General features: G+C 39.4%; 3 protein-coding genes across 3 annotated transcripts; all 3 read right to left on the reverse strand.

The window, feature by feature from the left end:
• Nucleotides 1–643: 643 nt before the first annotated feature.
• Nucleotides 644–1,597, reverse strand: LOC142183145 (olfactory receptor 5AR1-like). Its single transcript, XM_075258090.1, has one exon. It carries the CDS (start codon nucleotides 1,595–1,597, stop codon nucleotides 644–646), a length of 954 nt encoding a protein of 317 aa, XP_075114191.1.
• Nucleotides 1,598–7,247: 5,650 nt separating this feature from the next.
• LOC142183107 (olfactory receptor 5AR1-like) lies at nucleotides 7,248–8,183 on the reverse strand. Its single transcript, XM_075258023.1, has one exon. It carries the CDS (start codon nucleotides 8,181–8,183, stop codon nucleotides 7,248–7,250), a length of 936 nt encoding a protein of 311 aa, XP_075114124.1.
• Nucleotides 8,184–11,792: 3,609 nt separating this feature from the next.
• LOC142183104 (olfactory receptor 5AR1-like) lies at nucleotides 11,793–12,746 on the reverse strand. The gene has a single exon (XM_075258020.1). It carries the CDS (start codon nucleotides 12,744–12,746, stop codon nucleotides 11,793–11,795), a length of 954 nt encoding a protein of 317 aa, XP_075114121.1.
• Nucleotides 12,747–23,480: the final 10,734 nt, after the last annotated feature.

Consider the following 23,480-nt stretch of genomic DNA (forward strand, 5'->3'; position numbering starts at 1 on the left):
AACTACGCCCTCTGCACCCCCTCAAGTTACGCCCCTGTCACATACATTTGTTTACATAGATCTGTGAAATAAACAAAATAACTAATATATCAAAGGTATGGAAGCTTGTAAAGTTTTGTTGAATTCTGCTTTAGGCACAAAATGGAGTCTATACTACTGGAGACTACAAAATACAAAATGGAGACTAGTATGTACAAAATGAAAACTAGAATATACTTCAAATAGCCATAAATTTTGCCAGCACCATCCAGACTATCCTGCAGTGCAACTTTGATCAATTTTTCTCTTCCTTCCATGTCCAGGGAGCTACAGTGCCATGGGTTGGAAACGACTTGATTATGTTGTGCACTGTGGACAAAGGAACATCAAGATTTCTCGAGATGGACCTTGAGATTGTTAATATTTTTCCACAATTTTGGTTCTCAAGTTCTCAAACAGTTCTCTTCTCCGATTTCTGTTTTCCATGGTTAGTGTGGCACACAGTGCAAAGAGTCTTTGATTGAATTTTTACTCTTTTTATTTGGTTTTAGGTGGCAACAATTTTGTATCTGCTATTACATAATTTTATACCAAGACGTGATTTTGGATACACACATGATCTCAAAGTGGTTTATGGTGACATCCATTAAGGTCCTATCTATTGTTAATTATTCTTCAGAAGACATAAAACATTTGGTAATTTTGTGAAAGCCTCTTTAAATTGCTTATTCATCAAAGTGTATATGATAGGATTGAGCAATGGGATCAGTATGATATACAGAAGAGAGAAAAACTTGTCTTGTTTTGGAGAATACATTGATGTAGGTCTCATATACAAAGTCAAAATAGTGCCATAAAATAGTAGTACGCAGGTGAGATGGGATCCACAGGTCGAGAATGTTTTACTTCTTCCACCTGCGGAGTGAATATTCATGATATTATGTATGATATAAACATAAGAAACCAAAGTCGGCATGAATGTGCACATACCCAACAGTGCACCTAAAATGTATGTTGTCATATTAACATGAGTTGTATCACTACAGGAAAGCTTTAGTAAGGGGGAGGGATCACAAAGAAAATGATCAATTTGGTTTGATGAACAAAACGACAAGTTGGCGACAAACATAGTAAACACAAGAGGTTCTAATAAACCAACAATCCATACTGAGATGATGGCAATGAGGCAGGTTCTTGGACTCATGAGTAGGGTATAGTGTAGCGGATGGCAGATTGCCACGTAGCGGTCATAGGCCATAACGGCAAGAAGGATCATTTCCGTGCAGCCAAAAACAATAAAGAAATACATCTGTGTCATACAACCAATAAGAGACGTGACTTTCTTTTGAGTAGAAAGCATAGACAGAAGTTTGGGTAGAGTGGTTGAAGTATAAGATATATCCAAAACTGAAAGATTACTCAAGAAGATATACATGGGAGTGTGAAGATGAGAATCAAAGACAATTGCCGAAAAAACTGCAGTGTTTCCAAAAACTATATTAAGATAGATAGTTAGAAATGTTATGAAAAGAGGAATCTGAAGGTCAGGAAGGTCAGAGAAACATAAGATTGTGAATTGGACTGTATGAGACTTGTTCTCTGGTGTCACTTCAGACATGTCTTCTATAGAAAGAAAATGAAATTATATCGGGGAATTTTTTTGGCATGTAATGTTACATAAGCCAAACACTTTTTTTCAATATAACTAAAATAAAACAAAAAAGAATACCAACACCGAGCAATACATAGTGTAACACTGTTTGGCAGGAAATCATAGATAAGTAGAATAGGAATTCTTCTGACCTTGGCAGGTTGTGAGCTGGGCCACAACCACTGTAATTCACAATGGAACCGATCAACAGGGAGTTCCTCTTTGGGTGGAAACAGCAGTGGGATCTAGCAAGCCCCCAAGGTTGCCAGAGGATACACAGGAAGGATCAAAAAACGTCCGACGGCCTGAGTCTGGAGGAAAGGAACCACACTTCATCAGACATGAAAAAAAACTACACTCTCTTTGAATACTATGATTTTATGTATTAGGACATAATAAAAAAAATCTGGAATTTAGGTCTTAAAATTAAGTGAATAGAACCTCACATGAAAAACATCACAATACAAATTTCATTGTGTCATTATTTATGTTACAATGTGTGAAGAATTAAGTACACCCGTACTGCTACCATAGGAACTAAGAGGGTATGTAGCAGCTTGGTGGTGTCAATCCAAAGCCCTTGATTAAATGGAAGTGTGACCATCTCTATAAAAGAAAATGTTTTAGCAGTTTGCTGGTCTGAAGAAGTCAGATGTGTGTTAACGCAATGCCTAAAAGGAAAGATATCAGCAATGATCTTAGAGAAGCAATTGATGCCCATCAATGGGAAGTTTTAGTCCATTTGCAAACACTTTAAAGTCCATTACTCATTGAATTCAAAAGGCAGAGATATAACCGTTTGAGGTAACCTCCACCCTTTATACACGAGCCCATACAAAACAGAAAAAGTGTACAGCTCAAAATAGGGAAAGACAAGGCAAAGAATAAAGAAATGTAGGTTTTCGAAGAAATTAGATAAAATGTGTTAATTAATTATGATATTAATGACACAAATGCTGAAAAAGTCTAAAGTTTTTCAAAATTCTAGTTACGCTTTACATTACTATACTTTGTGGTACAATGTGGTAATTTTAGAAAATAGTGATTGATAATTTGAAACGAAAACAGAAAATGTTAACAACACAGTTTTAGTCGGTAATACTCACATTTAATAAGGAAGATAGTTTTGGCCCTTATAAAATAGCTACTGACATGGTGGTGCTTGGTTTGTCATCTTGTAGAATTATAGTCTCATCTAGAGGTATCTAGTGCCTATGCATCCAAAGTATGGAACCATTAGGTCTTCATGTGTCTTCATATAGATTTATATGCAAAAAAGACAGTTTTAGTTGGTAATTCTCACCCTTACTGTTTACGGAAAAGTAATTTTGGAACCCATAAACTCTCCACTGGAATGGTGGCACTTGGTTTATCGTGGGGATGAATCAGCTTCTATATATCCTAGTGAATGTATCAGAGGAACAAGCCTATAGACAATTGAAGCGTTTTCACCTCATGTTATAAAAAATTACTCCTAGTAGAATACGCCTATTGGGGGAAAATTAGTCAAGGCAGCTAATTGAAGAAGCATCCACAAATAGCTATAATATCTAGACATCAGGTGTATTGGTTGATAAGTTACGTTAATTCCCACTTAATCAACTATAAAGCATTCCAGAATACAGAATTTAAAGGGGTTTTCTGAGAATTGGCCAAAAACAAAAGGTTAAACAAAATGTCAGGGTGTCAGCCCTGTTCTCTGCCTGTGTCCTCTTAGTAAGATGCAGGAGCCTATTCTGCCTCTAGAAGTATGAATGTGAAAAAAAATGGCCGCCTCAGATCTTCTCTATGTAAATTCACCATCAACTCTATGATGAGAAATGGCCATCCACCTGTAATTGTCACCCAGAGGCTCCAGGATTCCTAGCGCAAACACAGAATAAACCAAATGCCAAAAATGTCTCTGATTATCAACTGGAAAGGGTATAAAATGAAAGGACTCCAGTGGAAACTTCAACCAGTTCCACTTAAGAGAAGGGCTCCTCAACCTTCGGATCGAAAGATCTTTTCCCAACTGATACCTCCTTTTTTGTCATAATATAATGGGCAGAACATATTGAAATCAACCTGGAGGAGTAGCAGGAAATGGTCACAACCCACAAAGAGCACAGAGAAGATCACAGGTAATATGAACAACCTAGTGGTGACCATTTCATCTAACTTGTCTCCTCCAGAATTGAGCCTATTACGTAAAGGCCTGTGATTTTGTTTTCCCACCAAGATATATTTTATCCGAAATAGGAAGTCCAAAGGTTTTACTGCTCCATCCATCTAAAGGCACATTTTAGGGCACTCCTGTGAGGGTCCTAATTGAGATAACAACAAACAAAGCCAATAGACAATACCCAAACCTGGGAATGAAAAACGGGGCTATGGCTCCAATCACAATGAAGGTTGAGTTATTGAATCCCACGGTTATGTTACAAACACGGTGGATCATACCCAATCAGACGTGGGACAATATTATCTCCAGGAGGGGACCAGGTCCCAGGCAGTCACGACAATCCCTATTCTTCCCCTCACACAACTGTCCCTCTCACTCCAAATATCCAGTATGTATTTGTATCTAGTCTGAAAAACAAGATTTTTGATCTCCTCCTGGTTTGTTGTTTTGTATAAGGGGACTTTCTGATTACCCAATATGGGAGCTTTTTGTATCATAGTCACCATTGTGGATATGACCTGTCATTAACCCATCACTATGGGCTTTTTAATGGTTGAGTTAGGTGCCCTGATGATTGGTGTAGACACACCAGGAAAGAAATAGGGACTGATAGGGTATCCTTTTTGTAAGGGTACAGTTTGGCACTGTCCTTGTAAGGGCGGAAGTTATTTGTTTTTGCGAGGGGCAGAATATGGTTTCCCTGACTGACTTGGAACTTGTCCTCCTCCTGGAGCTGATATTGATCCACCCTGTTCATATACTAACTGAGGGATTCAATAACTGACCCTGCATTGTGATTAGGGCCATAAACCCATCACAGACCCAGGTTTGGGTATTGTCCATCGGCTTTCTTGTTTGTTTTTATCCCACTTAGGATCATTTTATCCAGTTTATTGAATAAATGTTAAGTTTTATATTTACTCATTGGGGCTTTATACAGTTTGGAATGTCTGATGAATTGGTGGCTCTGCCTCTGATGAGGTGGTAGAGTCACTCATTTTGGATCTTATCGTTTTTACAATCCTGAGGAGCGATTAAAGGGGATGTAAACAGACTGTCCCTTGAATACAAGTTTAGAGAGGACCTTTCACTGCCCACACTATCTCCATTTCTTAGCCTCTGTTAGTAGACACAGCTCCACTGATTCCTTCACAGTTGGATTTTTTTCTTTCTAAATAGTCGGTGTCCATGCCCTGATCATGGAAAAAGTATCTTGGCTCCCACCAAATTATTTACCTGATTATTTACAGTGAGTCATTCCTGAAAGACGATCAGAAGGAATTCTCCGTGTCACTCCTCAAGATTGTGTTGGAGGAGAATTTTATCCTCATTGAGGATGATTCCTATGTCCAGAGAAGAGGCTGCAAAGGTGGTGTAAATTGAGCCCTTATATACCAAGGCTTATATGATCATTATAAAAATAAAGTAACACATTTACAGTACATGTGTAGAGTAGCAATGCTCCACAGACGACACCACACCTCAATAGTATCTAGTATTCAGTTTTATTTTATTGCTCTGCGTTGTGATGTACAGTATATATACATATACATATATTTGGAGGTGAGGGAATATGTAAAGCTGAACACGGAGATATCAGTATTGCAAACAATGAAAGAAAAAGCAATATAGGGTCAATAAAAGCAACATAGAATAGTCAAGGCTATTGATGTAATGTCTTCAGTGTGACCCGCTTGACCGCTAGCTCATCGATGTTAGGATTCTTGGTATGCATTCTCCTCACTGCAGCACTGCTCATTACTATTGCTTTAACCCCTTCCCGACATGCGCCGTAATAGTACGGCGCATGTCGGGTCTGTAACTATGGCAACCGCCCGGGAGCCAGGCGGCCGCCATAGCCGCCGGGTGTCTACTGCTTTAAGCAGTAGACAACCAGCTCTAATGCCTCCGATCGGTCCCCGGAGACGCCATTTTCCCGGCGGCGCATGGGCGCCGCCATTTTGCCGGTGATCACCGGCTCCTGGAGCATGCTCCAGGGCCGACGTCACGTTGCCATGACAGCCGGGAGCCTGTACAAGGCTCCCAGGCTTGTCTGCAAATTGTCTCTTTTGCAGGCTGGTCTATGCAGCCTGCAAAAGAGAGGATGATTTTTTGCAATGCATTGCAATGCATTAGCATTGTAATGCATTACATTAGTGATCAGACCCCCTGGGGTTCAACACCCCTAGGGGGTCTAATAAATGCAAAAAAAAATTAAAAAAATATAAAAAAATATAAAAAGTATTAAAAGTTCAAATCACCCCCCTTTCCCTAGAACACATATAAAAGTAGTTAAAAACTGTGAAACATATACATGTTAGGCATCCCCATGTCCGAAATCGCCCGCTCTACAAATCTATAAAAATATTTTTCCTGTTCGGTAAACACCGTGGCGGGAAAAATAGTAAAAAGAGCCAAACCGCCGTTTTTTCACTGTTTTGATTCTGATAAAAATTTGAATAAAAAGTGATCAAAGCAAGGACATTTCCCAAAAATGGTAGAACTAAAAAGTACACCCGGCCCCGCAAAAAAAGATGCCCTATACATCCCCGTACACTTACGTATAAAAAAGTTACGGCCGTCGGAATATGGCGACTTTTAGAAAAAAATTTTTTTAACACAGTTTTGGATTTTTTTTAAGGGGTCAAAATGTAAATAAAACCATATAAATTTGGTATCCCTGGAACTGTAACGAAACACAGAATATAGGGGACATGTCATTTTGGCTGCACAGTGAACGCCGTAAAATCGAAGCCCGTAAGAAAGTCGCAGAAATGCATTTTTTCTTCAAATCCACCCCATTCTGAATTTTTTTCCAGCTTCCCAGTACATTATATAGAATAATTAATGGTGGCATCATGAAGAAAAATTTGTCCCGCAAAAATTAAGACCTCATAGGGCTCTGGGAGCGGAGAAATAAAAAAGTTATGGGGTTTAGAAGGAGGGGAGTCAAAAACGAAAAACGAAAATCAAAAAATGCCATCGGCGGGAAGGGGTTAAGGTTGCCATGCCAACAAGTAAAGCTTTCACTGACTCTGAAGCTGGTCAGAGCTCTGAGATGCTGGACCTATCAGCAGCTGAGGAGGGATATTTAAAGCCTGATCAAAATTTTCCATGTTTCTGCTATTAGTTTATTGTTACAAGTTAGACACCTTTATCCTATATCCATAGGTGTAGGTCTGATCACTGAGAATGGGATTTTCTCCCTATTGTGATTGCAACCACTGTGAAATTTCTTTTGTAGATGCAGATACGCCTTCACTTCAATTGGAGCACCAGTGAAAACCAAAGGACAGCAAAGAGTCTACATTCACCACTGCTCCTCCTATTTAGGATTGGTGGAGGGCAAGGCTGCCAGACCCACCACCAATCACCAAATTATTCTCAAAATAATTTTCATGGCATTACCCATTTGAAATAAAGTCCAATCTAGGGTTACTTATCCTTGGAAAATCATAAAATATTCATAAGTTTTTTAAACACCTCTTTAAATTGCTTATTCTTTAAAGTGTATATGATTGGATTGAGCAATGGGACCAGTATGATATACAGAAGAGAGAAAAACTTGTCCTGTTTTGGTGAATACATTGATGATGGTCTCATATACATAGACACAATAGTGCCATAAAACAGCAGTACACAGGTGAGATGGGACGCACAGGTCGAGAATGTTTTACTTCTTCCATCTGTTGAGTGAATGTTCAAGATATTATATATGATGTAGATGTAAGAAACCAAAGTCAACATGAATGTGCTCATACCCACCAGTGCACCTAAAATGTATATTATCATATTAACCAGAGTTGTATCACTGCAGGAAAGCTTTATCAATGGGGAGGGTTCACAAAAAAAATTGTCAATTTGGTTTGATGAACAAAACGACAACTTGGCGACTAACATAGTAAACACAACAGGTTCTAATAAACCAGCAACCCATACTGAGATGATGGCAATGAGGCAGGTTCTTGGACTCATGAGTAGGGTATAGTGTAGCGGATGGCAGATTGCCACATAGCGGTCATAGGCCATAACGGCAAGAAGGATCATTTCCATGCAAGCAAAGGTGATAAAGAAATACATCTGTGTCATACAACCAACGAGAGACATGACCTTGTGTTGAGTAGAAAGCATAAAAAGAAGCTTGGGTAGAGTGGTTGATATATAAGATATATCCATAACTGAAAGATTACTCAAAAAGATGTACATAGGAGTGTGAAGATGAGAATTAAGGACAATTGCTGAAAAAATAGCAGTGTTTCCAAAAATTACATTGAGGTAGATAGTCAAAAATATCATGAAAAGAGGAATCTGAAGGTGAGGAAGATCAGAAAAACAAAGGATTGTGAATTGGACTGTATGAGACTTATTCCCTGCTGTGACTTCAGACATGTCTTCTATAGAAAGAAAATACAATTATCTTGGGGAATTTTTTGACATGTAATGTCACATAAGCCAAAGACTTTTTTCAATATAAAGTACACAAAACAATCAATAGTTCCCTAAGTAACATTGAGTATAAGGAGATCCAATGTTACAAAAGACAATTCGATCAACAATTACTGGTAAGACTATTGGCATGTGGATTAGACCTCTGATACTTAGAAGAGCTTAAAATACTAAAAAACTAAATTTATGTTATGAATGACGCAAAAAAAGTCAAAAGATCATGAAAACAGAAATGTCAAAAACACAGTTTTAATTGGTAATACCCACATTTAATAAGGAAGGTAGTTTTGGAACCTAGGAAATTGCTACTTACTTGGTGGTGCTTGGTTTGTCGTCTTGTGGAGAATACCCCTGAAATATGGTCTCATATCGAGGTACTGTATGTCAGCACACCTATGTATTCAAAGTCTGGAACCATTGGGACGTCATGTGTCTTCATATAGGTATATAAACAGATAGTTTTAGTTGGTGATTCTCACCCTTAATAGAGGAAGTAAGTTTGGAATCCATAAACTCTCCACTGGAATGGTGGCACTTGGTTTATCATGAATATGAATCAGCTTCTATATATCCTAATGAATGTATCAGAGGAACAAGCCTATAGACAATTGAAGCTTTTTCACATCACATTATAAAAAATTAGTCCTTGTAGAATACGCCTATTGGGGGAAAATTAGTCAAGGCAGCTAACTGAAGAGTCATCCACAAATAACTATAATGTCTAGAAATCAGGTGTATTGGTTGGAAAGTTACGTTAATTTCCACTTAATAAATATATAACATTGCTGAATACAGAATTTAAAGGGGTTCTCTCAGAATTGACCAAAAATAAAAAGTTAATAAAAAGATGCAGGAGCCCATTCTGTCTCTAGGAGTACGAGTGTGAAAGAAATGGCCGCCTCAGATTTTCTCTATGTAAATTTGCCATCAACTCTATGATGAGAAATGGACATCCACCTGTAAATGTCACCAAGACCCTCCAGGATTCCTAGAGCAAACACCGAATAAACCAAATGCCAAAAATTTCTATGATTATCAACTGGAAAGGGTATAAAATGAAAGGACTCTTATCAGAAACCCAGTAGAGAAGGGCTCATCAAACTTCGGGATCGGAAGTTCTTTTCCCAACAGATGCCTACTTTTTTGTTAGGGTGTTACAAAATAATGGGCAGAACATACTGAAACCAACCAAGATGAGTGGAAGGAGATGGTCACAACCCACAAAGAGCACAGACAAGATCACAGGTAATATGAAAAACCTAGTGGTGACCATTTCATCTAGTAACTTTTCTCCTGCAGAATTGAGCCTATTACAGAAAGGCCTCTGCTTCTGTTTTCCCACCAAGATATATTTTATCCGAAATAGGAAGTCCAAAGGTTTTACTGCTCCATCCACCTAAAGGCACATTTGAGGGCACTCCTGAGAGGGTACCAAATGAGATAACAACAAACAAAGCCAATGGACAATTTCCAAAAATGGGACTGAAAAATGAGGCTATGGCTCCAATCACCATGAAGGTTCAGTTATTGAATCCCACAGGTAGTATACAAACATGGTGGATCTTACCCAATCAGATGTGGGACAATATCATAACAGGTTATGGACTCTAGATTTCCAGGGTTTTTATACTGACTGCCAGATTGGAGTGGGGAAGGATTTTTTTCCCCTGAAATGGGGCAAATGGCATGAGCCTCATGGGGTTGTTTTTTTGCCTTCCCCTTGATCAACACTGTAGGGATTGTAGGGTTATAGGTTGGACTTGATGGAGTGGTGTCTTCATGCAACCTCATCTACTATGTAACTATGTCCAGGAGGAGGACCAGGTCCGAGGCAGCCATGACAATCCCTATTCTTCCCCTCACACAACTGTCCTATCCAGTATGTATTTGTATCTAGCCTGAGAGGCAAGATTTTTGATCTCCTCCTGGTTTGTTGTTTTGTATAAGGGGGACTCTCTGATTACCCAATATGGGAGCTTTTTGTATCATAGTCACCATTGTGGATATGACCTGTCATTAACCCATCACTATCGGCTTTTTAATGGTTGAGTTAGGTCCCCTGATGATTGGTGTAGACACACCAGGAAAGAAATAGGGACTGATAGGGTATCCTTTTTGTAAAGGTACAATTTGGCACTGCCCTTTTAAGGGCAGAAGTTATTTGTTTTTGTAAGGGGCAGAATATGGTTTCCCTGACTGACTTGGAACTTGTCCTCCTCCTGGAGCTGATATTGATCCACCCTGTTCATATACTAACTGAGGGATTCAATAACTGACCCTGCATTGTGATTAGGGCCATAAACCCATCACAGACCCAGGTTGGGTATTGTCCATTGGCTTCGTTGTTTGTTTTGATCCCACTTAGGATCATTTTATCCAGTTTATTGAATATTGAATACAATTTAAGTTTTATATTTACTCATGGGGGCTTTATACATTTTGGAATGTCTGATGAATTGGTGTCTCTGCCTCTGATGAGGTGGTAGAGTCACTCATTATGGATCTTATGCTTTTTTACAATCCTGAAGAGAGATTAAATAGGGATGTAAACAGACAGACAGTACATGTGTAGAGTAGCAATGCTGCACAGATGACACCACACCTCAATAGTATCTAGTTTTCAGTTATATTTTATTGCTCTGCGTTGTGATGTACAGTATATATACATATACAGTATTCGGAGGTGAGTGAATATGTAAAGCTGAACAGGGAGATATAAGTATTGCAAACAATGAAAGAAAAAGCAATATATGGTCAATAAAAGCAACATAGAATAGTCAAGGCTATTGATGTCATGGCATCGGTGTGACCCACTTGACCGCCGAGGCCCAATAACCTCATGGATGTTAGGATTCATGGCTGAATATTGCAATTAGGAAAATATTCTGAATGCTACTGTTCAGTTATTTACTATATATCCTTCTTTGTCTTCACTGCAACACTAGATTTAACAAATCTACCAGATCTTGCTTGTCCCATATCTCGCTGAAGCTTTCTAACCCCCTTGAACATACCAAAAATTTTCACAACAAAAAGTCCTTCACATGGACATGATCCTCTATATTGTTTGACTTTGAACTGGTGTGGCAATCTTTTCATATATTTTTGAGAGACCTAAGTTTGGAGGAAGACACTGAGGGAAAGATGTTGGTCTTTGTGGAGAGTTCAGACACTACACATTTGTACGAAACTCGGAAGGCTATCTTAGAGAATCAATATCATTGTTACTACTTTTATATAGACTACATAATGTGAAAAGACAGCATCTTAAAGGGGTTATGCCATGAAAAATATTTATCCTTTATCCATAGGTGTAGGTCTGATCACTGAGAATGGGATTTTCTCCCCATTGTGAATGCAGCCACTGTGAAATTTCCTTTGTAGATGCAGATACGCCTTCATTTCAATGGGAGCACCAGTGAAAACCAAAGGACAGCAAAGAGTCTACATTCACCACTGCTCCTCCTATTTAGGATTGTTGGAGGGCAAGGCTGCCAGACCCACCACCAATCACCAAATTATTCTCAAAATATTTTTCATGGCAATCTAGGGTTACTTATCCTTGGAAAAACATAAAATATTCATAAGTTTTTTAAACACCTCTTTAAATTGCTTATTCTTCAAAGTGTATATGACCGGATTGAGCAATGGGATCAGTATGATATAGAGAAGAGAGAAAAATTTGTCCTGTTTTGGTGAATACATTGATGTAGGTCTCATATACAAAGAAAGAGTAGTGCCATAAAATAACAGTACGCAGGTGAGATGGGACGCACAGGTCGAGAATGTTTTACTTCTTCCACCTGCAGAGTGAATATTCATGATATTGTATATAATGTAGATGTAAGAAACCAAAGTCAACATGAATGTGCTCATACCCACCAGTGCACCTAAAATGTATGTTGTCATATTAACATGCGTGGTGTCGCTACAGGAAAGCTTTAGCAATGGAGAGGCATCACAGAAAAAATGATCAATCTGGTTGGTTGAGCAGAATGACAAGTTGGCGACTAAAACGGTAAATGAAACAGGTTCTAATAAAGCCGCAACCCATACTGAGATGACCACAATGAGACAGGTTCTTGGACTCATGAGTAGGGTATAGTGTAGCGGATGGCAGATTGCCACGTAGCGGTCATAGGCCATAACGGCAAGAAGGATCATTTCCGTACACGCAAAGCAAAGGAAAAAATACATCTGTGTTATACAACCAACGAGAGAAACAATCTTGTGCTGAGTCAAAAGCATAAAAAGAAGCTTGGGTAGAATGGTAGAAGTATAGGAAATATCCAGAACTGAAAGATTACCCAAAAAGATGTACATAGGAGTGTGAAGATGAGAATCAAAGACAACCGCCATGAAGACGGCAGTGTTTCCCAGGACTATATTAAGGTAGATAGTTAAAAACATTATGAAAAGAGGGACTTGAAGTTTAGGAAAATCGGAGAAACAAAGGATTGTGAATTGGACTGCATGTGAGTCATTCCTTGATGCCACTGTATACATGGCCTTCTGTAGAAAAACACATATTTAGTGAAAGATTCAGACAGGTATATAGTATAGCATGTTCATAAGACATTACATGGTATGGTTCCCATTATTTTACATAAATTAAATATTCAATAGTGGACAATGAACATGAGAAGATGTAACCACAAGGATGTAGATGGCCACCAAATATTACTTACTGATATCTAATGAAAATCAATTTGATCTTGGTATCAATATTTTTTACTGATATTGGTTATTTTCTTAAATATTTTACTAAAAAACGGGCAGTGACAAGGGGGCGAGCAGGGCACTGGGCCACCAACCCCACCAACCCCAACCAGGTTTGCCCGTTTGCTCATTATGCCCAAAATGAAAGGTGTGCATCATTTGGAATACACTAGGACATACAACATCCATTTTTTATAACCCGTAAGTGGAACATTCGTGTAAAAGCAGCCTAAATCTGAATTTTATAGAAGAGTTCTGGACCCCTGTAAAAATAAACACAAGTGTATTTCAGGTATGAATAGTTAGACATGGTCAGAATCCGGAATTAAGTACTTACTTCTTCAAAGACTCCAAGCATGTCTGACCAGTCTTTCATGTCTCCATGCTGGTTATCTTCTGCTATATACTTTACTGTTCCAAATATTTTACAGATGACAGAAGACGGTGACTCTAAACATATTTTGCCCCATGTGTAGGTTTTTATACATCATCGAATTCAGCCGGAATGATTTAATATGTCAAATAAAATTCTACAGCTTCGTAGACTTTTCCATCGATGGTAGAGACTGGTTGTCTACTTGAACACCAAATGTTAACACATGGTTTCGTACTTCGTAGCTAAGGAGAAATTTGTTAAATAAATAACATTTAATGATAAAACAATGAACAATAAAATATTAAGTACAATAATAAAATACTAAAAAAAAATAAAAATTACATTGCAGCTCAATATAAAATATGTTGAAAAGAGAGAATATTTCCGATTCAGTTGATCTTCATGTTTGGGATCATGTTCTGAGCACAAACTGACTCTAGTGTGATTGTAACAGATGAGAATGATGATGTATGAGGCGCTATAAATATTCCCGTGAATATACCCTGAGTATAGTGGAGTAAACCCTTAGACAATACAAGCTGGTTATGCTTCTCATATTATGAAGAAATTAATCCCAATATAATAGGCCTCGAAGGGAAGCAAATTCATGGAAAAAAACAGCCAAAATTATATGTTGTTTTGAACCGAAGCCTAGTTGTAGACAGATCAGATCCAGTATACGGTATCCACATGAATGTTTACTTAATCCCTTACTGATAACCAATAAGCCTTTTTTTTTGGTAGACACAAAGGGGTTAAATGCATATGCTTTTTGGGCAGCGCATATATCAGAATGCTCAGTCGGTTCTGCCATCGCGCTTTGGGTAGCGCCACCCGTGCATGTCTGTTCGGCCGCTTACAGGAACAATACGCTGTTAAGGGCAACAAAGAGCATATAAGAGAGTGACCGTGACGAATCTCCGACCATAATCCCACAGAAAATGTATGTACATTCCTGAAAAAGCGTGTACAAGCAAGAAAACCTACAAACCTGACCCACTTCTATCTCACATCTTTATTCGATAAGGACCACCAAGGACAACAACTGCAAAGAGTTTATATGTTCTCTCTCTATTTGCTTGGGTTTCCTCCAGGTACTCTGGTCTTTTCCCACACTCCAAAGACATACTGATAGGGAATTTAGATTGTGAGCCCTATATGGGACACTTATCGCCAATGTTTGTATGCTGGTGCTATATAAGTAAGCAAAATGAAATAATAAAATAAGACATGCTCCGAATTCTATATGGCTTGTGGATGAATGGAACAGCTGTTAAAGCAATTGAATACCTCTCAGTACCACTAGAGGGCACCATCACCCTTCCGTTCAGAGCACTTTAACACTTTCCCAATATTGGTTGTACAACCTGTAATTCAATAGCTATTACTTAACCACTTTATTCGGTTTTGAAATTTATAACATTTCTTTCATTCTGGTAGTTCAAATAATCCTGAATAATTCGGGGCTTTTTTGGGGGGGAAAAATTAAGGGGGAAATTGTGTTTTTCACAATTTTCACATGGAGTGCTACTAAAATATTTTATAAAATACTTTTCCCTATCTGTCACAGTAATGTTTCTGTAGGTGACATAGAGTTTTGTGTCGCTAGGGAGAGGAGTAGAACCGGTGATGTAGGCATAGAAGTCACATTTTTTAATCTAATGTACTTTATTTTTTGCCCTAATAATAATAATAATAATTCCTCCCCATTTTCCTCCATGTGAATGGCCTCTTACATTATATATCTTCCTATCACCCATAGCTCCTCCTCGTGTCAGTCACAGAGACCCAACTACTAAGGGCTGTAGTCGTGCCCTATAGGGATGAGGGCCAATTTAATACATTGAGGGGTGCTGTGCAAACTTTTAGAAACTGGGCCCTCTAATGCTCCTCCATCATTTGATTTCCTCTGGTCCCTCAACTATCAGTGTTACACTAAAAAAACAAAAAAACAAACCTCGATATGCCGAACCTTTGGCACTCATTGCGCCTCCCTGCCACAGACATCACCAGCTGAAGGCTGAATAATGGAGCTGATAGCTCCTGGTATTGTATTCAACCTCTTATCTGTGTCCTAAGGACATGAACAGAGAATTCAGAGCAAGACTTGTCTTTACCTGAGGCCAGGATTCAGTTTGCCTCCATGTATCTAAACACAATGGTAAAGACAGACTTACTCGTTGGCTCTCTATTGAGCCCCCAGCCCCCCGAGAACATACCCCACCATTTCTCCCCTAGCTATGCTTCTCCTTCTAGTCCTCAGATTACCTATATTGAGAAGTTTACGTTATCTTGAGGCCAATTATCTAAAATACGCCATACACTTTATGTTAACGTCTTCCACATTGATTGATTTTGAGGGGACAGGTGCCCCATCTAAAGTGTATGAAGGTCTCCTGATTGTCCCCCAATGGTAGATGTTAAGGAGAGAAGGAGAAGGATCCGATTGTCAACATGCCTAATTCTTCTGTTCTCTGAGGAATTGAGCTCGCACCAGTAGCTATGGCTTTCTTCTCTTATCCATTGCAATGTGTGAATGGGGGTCAGAACAAATACCCTTTTGCTAAATTTTCTTTAGTCAACAGCTATCTAAAGTGTAAGCCATATAGACATGAATGTATCACAGAATGCCCTGGGATAACACTTGGATGTTACACCGAGTGTCACTCAACTGCATTCAGTGATAAACTCGGCCTTTAACTTGGATGCCCACTTGGCCTTGTCCATGGACCCTGATCAGCTACACAAGATTGTGCAGAGCAAGGCGTCAGCTATTAGTAGCACCCGGACATCCCAAAGGGAAAGGAGGGAGAGTTTATTATTGTCCATCACTATATGCACACTTCTCAATGAAAGCTATGTAGACAGCTATGGAAGCCACCATGATGTGGACCCGGTATGTGTTGCACACCGTACTAAGAGGCTGCGTACCTCCTGTTTATGTGCCAAGCCCAGTTACATCGCAAATCAGCAAAAAAAAAAAAAAATGAAAAAGTAATATTAAAATACCCCCAAAGGTCTATTATGAACATAAGTGAGGGACAATGTGTAAAAAAACAAAAACTATTGAGACATCAAATATGGAAATTAAAAAAGAGCACCACTACCATGCCCATATCACAGGTCCTTGCCCTTCCCCCAGCAATCCAAAACTGTATCACCTACATAGAAATCACAGTAATGGAGAGGGAAAACGATTTTCAAAAATACTTTAAGTATTCAAAAAATTTTGAATAACATATTGAATTGAGTATTTAATGATTTTGAAGACTAAAAGTTGAAAGATTCTGATTAAAAATGTGCAATATGACTTAAAAATAGAAATCAGACTCTTAAATGGGTTATCCAGTTTCTAAGATTTAGCTCAGGGGCATAACTTGGGGGGCTGCAATCGCACCGGAGCCCAGGAGTCTTAGGGGACCCATAAGTACTAGGATCACTATTGAGATTGCTGCTTCCATCTGGCCCATAAGCCAAGGAGACCCACAGATTACTGTAACCACACTAAGGTGGATTAAACTCCTTAGTACCTGTAACCAGCACTATCAAGAATGAGGTCGGGGGCCACGGACAAAAGATTACATCGTGGCCCACAAGACTTAAGTTACACCACTGATTTTGCTGCTTTGGTATCGGTGATATCCGGGGTCCTTGTTGTCGTATCTATCTAAGGTTAGGTCCAGTCGTAGAAACTGGATAACCCCTGTAATAAAACCATCTCATATAGTTGTAGTGACCACAAGACGGATTTCACATAACCCACCTGACCAGTCTGTAGTAACCTCCAAGACCCTGAACCCCACCATTCAGGACTCCTAAAGAAAGAGAGTATCTAACTGTACATTGCCTGGAGTCCGCCTATGTGTGCTGAACACCGGACACATGTATATTGCTCCATCTGATCAAGACTTTCTTGTCATTGTTGAGTTTTTGCATAAATTCGTTTCACTTCACAGCTCTGAGAAGGTTCTGCAAAGCTTACGAAACTTCTTTGAGAAGATATTACTGTCTTAGCAGGTGTACATCAAGCAAATGAGTGCGAAGACAGTTTGGGGGGGAAAAAGAGAATGTAGAACAAAGAAAGCTAATTCACAATTACTTGTAACATAGCAAAGAGACGAAAATTTGCCCCAGGCAGTCATAAAGCCAAATAAGGGCTGTGAATATGAATGGGACTCACTTTCCCCCCTTTCAACCTGACACTTTCTTGCGGCCTCCACAACAATGCCCTTGTGGTTCTACTGAGATTGTTTTCAGGCCCTTACTAATTGTCCCCATCAACCTTTCTCCATAGACCTACTTGCAACTTGTTCATATGTTAAGTAACCATGCCATACTTTACATATGAGACCTCGGTGTGTTTCAGGTTTGTTGTGTTTGTTTTTGTGTTTGATGTGTAATTGGGAGTAAAAATGATCCGTTATTGGGAGCAAAATGAGCACATTAGACCAAAAATTAGGAAACTAATGGAATTGTAAATTTACAATTTAACTTTAGTTTGATTGCTGCAAGACAAAGAGAAAAAAAATCTTATATGTTTTAGTTCCTTTTCTAAGGCTCGAACTACATGGACAATTTGTAGGCGTAAACAAAGATAACTTAGTTATCCTGCAACCAGGGCCGGCTGTAGATAAAGTGTGCCCCTGGGCACAATTAAAATCAGTGTCCCAAATATTGATATACCGGGGGCAACATGGTGGCTTAGTGGTTAGTATTGCAGCACTAGAGTCCTGGGTTCGAATCCCACCAGGAACAACATCTGCAAGGAGTTTGTATGCTCTCCCCGTGTTTGTGTGGATTTCCTCCCATTCTACATAGACATACTGATAGGAAAAAAAAGTACATTGTGATCCCATTATGGGGCTCACAATCTACATTAAGACAAATGCTCATATACCAACAATGCCATTATATTCAGTGAACTAAGTGGGCAATGCAGCAACCCCTTTAATAATGCTTCCTTTTCACACCCAAAACAATAATAGCAAGCTCTTACATATACTAGTTCCCCCTTCTTATGGGACTCTTCTTCTTATGGGACCATTAATTCCATGGTGCTTTACATTTGGGGGTTACATACAGTACACAAAATATACAGGTAGATATAATAGTAACAGTGACCAACTGGCACAGTGGGGTAGAGGGCCCTGCCCGTGAGGGCTTACAATATATAATAGTTCCCCCATATAATAGCCCTCATATATAATAGCTCCCCCTTATAAATAAGACCCCCCTTATATAGAATAGTTCTCACTTATATATAATAGATCCCACTTATCTAGTGTTGGACTGAAGGGTATAGGGCCCACCAGAGAAACTTGTTCTTTGGGCTCACCCAACAGGGTAGCTCTGTTGCCAGTTCATGGACAGTGCTGTATGGGGAATGGTAACACCATGGTGCACTACACATATGTGCAAGATTATAGTGAGGGAACTGTAAAGCAGACATAGCACACAGGGCTGCCAGCAGGAATTTTGAGCCCCCTCCCACACACACACAATATAATGCTGCACATGGTATTTAATGCATCACTGTGCCCTCCACAGTATAAACTGAGCCCCCCAAAGTGGCTCCACAGTGGTCCCACACCGTATAATATGCAACCCTGAGCCTCCAGTAATGGCTACACATGGAATATAACGCACCACATGGTGTAATATGCTCCCCAACACAATATAATGCTCCTCAGTGGCACTGCTGTCTATGTCACTGTTTCTAAATAAACTTTATTGTACTCCAGCATCTTGTACACAGAGCACAGACAGATAAGGGTAAAGCATCTAATGACTTGAGAGGAGCATTCCTATTTCCATATGTAAAATAACTGAAGTGTTTTACAAGTGTCGGACTGAAGGTTTATAGTGAGGGAGCCGTGGTGCAGAAGTATCCTGGATATAGATGGCCAAACCTCTGAAGATGTGTTTTGTCTCTGGTACGGACTAATAGATCCTTTGGTTCGGATAGAACCAGAAGGGAAAATATTACACTCATCATGTCCTCATCATGGAACGTCATGATGCTCTTCATGCCCCATATGATTGGACCTTAGCAGTGACCCCAGGTTCGTGACGTCACCCAGGAGAGAGAGTACAGAGCACTGCAAGGAGGCCCAGAAGAGGTAACACAAAGTCAGTATAAATATCTGGTCACAAACCCCAAAATTCCAAGCCACTGTTGGAAAATTCAGGATGAATCAATCAGAACCGATTCTCTCATAAGCAGATTTTTTCTGCCTGACCAATTTCCTCTGTGTGAACATACCCTTAAACAGAGTAATTGGGATCAAATAAGTACATTAAGAAAAGAGGCTGGACCTTTGTTGGCCAACAGCCATGTTTCCCGATCTCTCATACACATGCACTTTACAGAATATACATAAGTTCCTAAAACCTAATACTGGTCATGTTGGGGTCCAACCTGCTCATCACCTCTCTCCCCCCCCAGCATCTAGCATTGGGGCACAGTTGGGAGACCTCAAACATTAGATGCTCAGTTAAATCGGTGGGTACGACGTCTAATGTGTGTGGCCATCCATACTGTACTACTGCATATGCATTTCCTTACGTTGTGGTTAGATTGGCCATTACAGTTCCCTCTTGATGTGTTCTATACAAGGACAGTAGGTAGGTCATTGGGGCTTGTTACTTTGCTGGAAAACTTTCCTGAACCTTCCTGTAACCTTGTGACCTCCTAACTCAGACAAAAAGAAAATCATGAATGATCTTCCCCTAATTCACACCTATATACCAAGTGTTTATGGTGATATTCTAGCTCCAATGGCATGTAATTGTCAGGTCAGTTTTATTGTATGTGGTTTCGGGGGCTCATTCTGTACAATACTTTGAACTTATATATGGATTCCCCCAGAGAGGTATACTTTTTGATCTGTTATAGCCATGCTTCTCGCTATAGCCTATGATACTATGAGTAGGGTTGCTTATATGACATGGGTGGGTATGACAACGGTGGTGACTTGGATTCTTCAAGTTAATTCCCTATTATTTCTTGTTGTCCTGATGGACTGATGCGATGAGATTCTTCAGCTCCCTACTATGAGTATATAAAGAATTTTGAAAATGACCACCCAGGAAAAATATTGAAATTGTAGATTTTCATTGGGGAAAGACATCCACTGTATCACAAATTTGGTGTACCTAGTTCTCAAGGTATCAAGTGCAAAAGCTGCCTTAGAGCCCATGTCCCACATAAAACTCCTTGGAGATGTTGTATCCAAATCCGGGACCAAGGCAACTGGGCTAAACAAGGAGCCGCCATGCTTCTGACCATACCTATATTGTGACAACATTGGTGGAGGTTTATCATTGGGTATACAACTTTTCCATCTGTATGAGCATTTAATAGTGTTTTTACTCCATCTTTATGTCATGGACATGGCGAGGGAGAAACCAGTGATGCCACCAGATTGATCAACAAGCCTACACCAGTACATCGAACATTTCAATCTAAGCACAGGGATTGAAAAAGGATGCTCGTGTCCATGTCATAGAATGCTGATAATGTAGGGTTAATTCTCTATATTAATATTAAATAACATAAAGCAATACATGTATGAAGCAAACCAGGCAATACTAGGTCAGGTATAGTAAGCTGAATTTCAGTTCTGAAGCTTAATACATTCCCCAAAATCAAACCTTGGAAAAAAGTTCACCATTTTTAATAACATGTTTTGAGGTTAAGATCAAACAGAGGGTGTTGAAAGAAATGGAGTGGAAATGTTTTCAGAGGTGGATATACTATTCTCCTTCTCATTTTCGCTAATGTCCTTGAGTCCTCAAACTCAATTTTATTTATGTAACATCTGACCAGATCTGATGCCAACTATCCCAGGTGTTAAAAATATTTCAGACTGCTTAAAAAAAAATCCTATCTTTTATATCCAGGAAAGAAAGTGCCTCAAAACGGGTACAAACATTTCTAAAACTTGTAAGGATTTAAGAATTCCAGTCTTATTCTTTTTATTTCGTAGCTTATAAAATGGGCCAAATGCCAGTGAAATAAATGCCACAATAAGGTGAGTGGCTGCTTTTATATGACTAACTTCAGTACTGTCAGACACCTGGCATCATGTGTGATAACACGGCTTCTTACATACAATGGTCTACAACAATGAGCTGAATAATACTTACTTATAAAGCATGTTTATAGAACACCATGGACTACCATGAAGGCAAACTTGGTGACTGTTTTCATCCTTTAATCTTACTTACCTTGAGGATAAAATATGAAGTAATTATGGACTTTCCTGCCCATTCTCTCTTGGTATATGATACCCTAAGTGCATACAAGGAAGGGAGTCACCATCTGCCCATCTACACTAAAAAGAGAACCAAAAATTCACCTTTACAGTGATTATTACAGAAGACTAAGCAGATCAGGACACCCAACTTCTTGTTCAGAAGGCTTCCAAGAGGAACCTGAAATCCATTTTTAGGTATTGGCTAATTTAAAAAAACGAAACCTTAAAGGGGTTGTCCCATCTCAAGGATCCTATCTATACTGGTAGCTTATGTAAATTAAGACTTTCCCTAAATATATTTAGAAATGCTGCTCTGTTTGACTGCTATGTGAACTTATTCCTCCCGTTCTTTACACAGCGTTACCATAACTACGGAAGCGTGAGATAGGACAAGTGATGTCACTCACTTGTCTGCTGACAGGACAATCAGTTCAGTCAATTGCAGTTTCCTGATAAAGCCTAGTCTGTTATCTCTCTATGTAATGTAAGCCAATGGCTGTTCAGGTAATGGAGGGGGTGTGCACCTCACCCAGACTACTAAGGTGGGTGAGATGAGAACACTCCAGAAAGAACATTTCTCAGCAGATAACTATTGTCTGCTGAGGGTTATTTCAAAGTTCCAGTTATTGGGCTGGATTTTTAGGAATGGCAGGTAGGATGGTAGTGGGACCTGTCATTCCACCCCCTCCAGTCCACACTTTGGGGATGTTCTGGCAGCGACTCAGCTACAGAGAGTCTCCTCATTAAGGAGGCTTAAGAAGTTGCTCCAGCAGCAACACTTGGGCAGAGCTTGGCTGGAGAGCAAACAGAGAGGTCATATTTTTGGAGCTGTGTCCTGAATGATTCTACTGGCTTTTGGATTTCTGTTATTCTAGGTGATGTAAACCTATTCTATGTTTAGTTAGAGCCTAGTCGGGCAGGTATTTATTTTTGTATTGTTTCCTTTTGTTGCTGCACTACCTTTTTTGAGTGAAAATAAACTCTACCTTTGTTTTTGGACTAAAGAATCTGGACTTTTGTGTCTATGCCACCTTACCTAGCAACCCCAGACCCTGACAGTAAATGCACTGATAATACTGAGCCATTCTCTACAAGCATGTGTATATTGTCTATCTGCATAAGTATTGTGATACTTCAGCAAAAGGGGGGGGGGGGGCACAGTAAGTGAGAAGAGACAACAGGAAATCTGCTGAAACAATGAGATGGGAAAACCCCTTTAAGATAAAAATGTGAAAAGTTTTGTCTAGCGATGGGAAAACCTCTCAAGATTGGTTTTGTGTTCATGTTCCACAGCTCAGGTCCCCAGTTGGTTTTCGGGATGAGCAAGTTTGATACAAACCACACTTTAAATTGGCTTAAAACATAGTGTAGAACACTGTCAGGGCCACTAGGAACCTAGCTATAATACATAGTGTAGAGCATTGTCAGGACTCCTAGGAACCTATCTATAAAACATAGTGTAGAACACTGTCAGGGCTCCTAGGAACCTATCTATAAAACATAGTGTATAACACTGTCAGGACTCCTAGGAACCCATCTATAAAACATAGTGTAGAATACTGTCAGGGCTCCTAGGAACCTATCTATAAAACATAGTGTATGACACTGTCAGGGCTCCTAGGAACCTATCTATAAAACATAGTGTAGAACACTGTCAGGGCTCCTAGGAACCTATCTATAAAACATAGTGTAGAACACTGTCAGGGCTCCTAGGAACCTATCTATAAAACATAGTGTAGAACACTGTCAGGGCCACTAGGAACCTATCTATAAAACATAATGTATAACACTGTCAGGGCTCCTAGGAACCTATCTATAAAACATAGTGTAGAACACTGTCAGGGCTCCTAGGAACCGATCTATAAAACATAGTGTAGAACACTGTCA

This window comes from Leptodactylus fuscus, chromosome 10 (assembly GCF_031893055.1).
Source record: "Leptodactylus fuscus isolate aLepFus1 chromosome 10, aLepFus1.hap2, whole genome shotgun sequence".
NCBI lineage: Eukaryota > Metazoa > Chordata > Amphibia > Anura > Leptodactylidae > Leptodactylus > Leptodactylus fuscus.

Bases quoted from the DNA above. Each gene is read 5' to 3' on its own strand.
- LOC142183104 (XM_075258020.1), bottom strand. From the start codon at position 12,746: ATGTATACAGTGGCATCAAGGAATGACTCACATGCAGTCCAATTCACA.
- LOC142183145 (XM_075258090.1), bottom strand. From the start codon at position 1,597: ATGTCTGAAGTGACACCAGAGAACAAGTCTCATACAGTCCAATTCACA.
- LOC142183107 (XM_075258023.1), bottom strand. From the start codon at position 8,183: ATGTCTGAAGTCACAGCAGGGAATAAGTCTCATACAGTCCAATTCACA.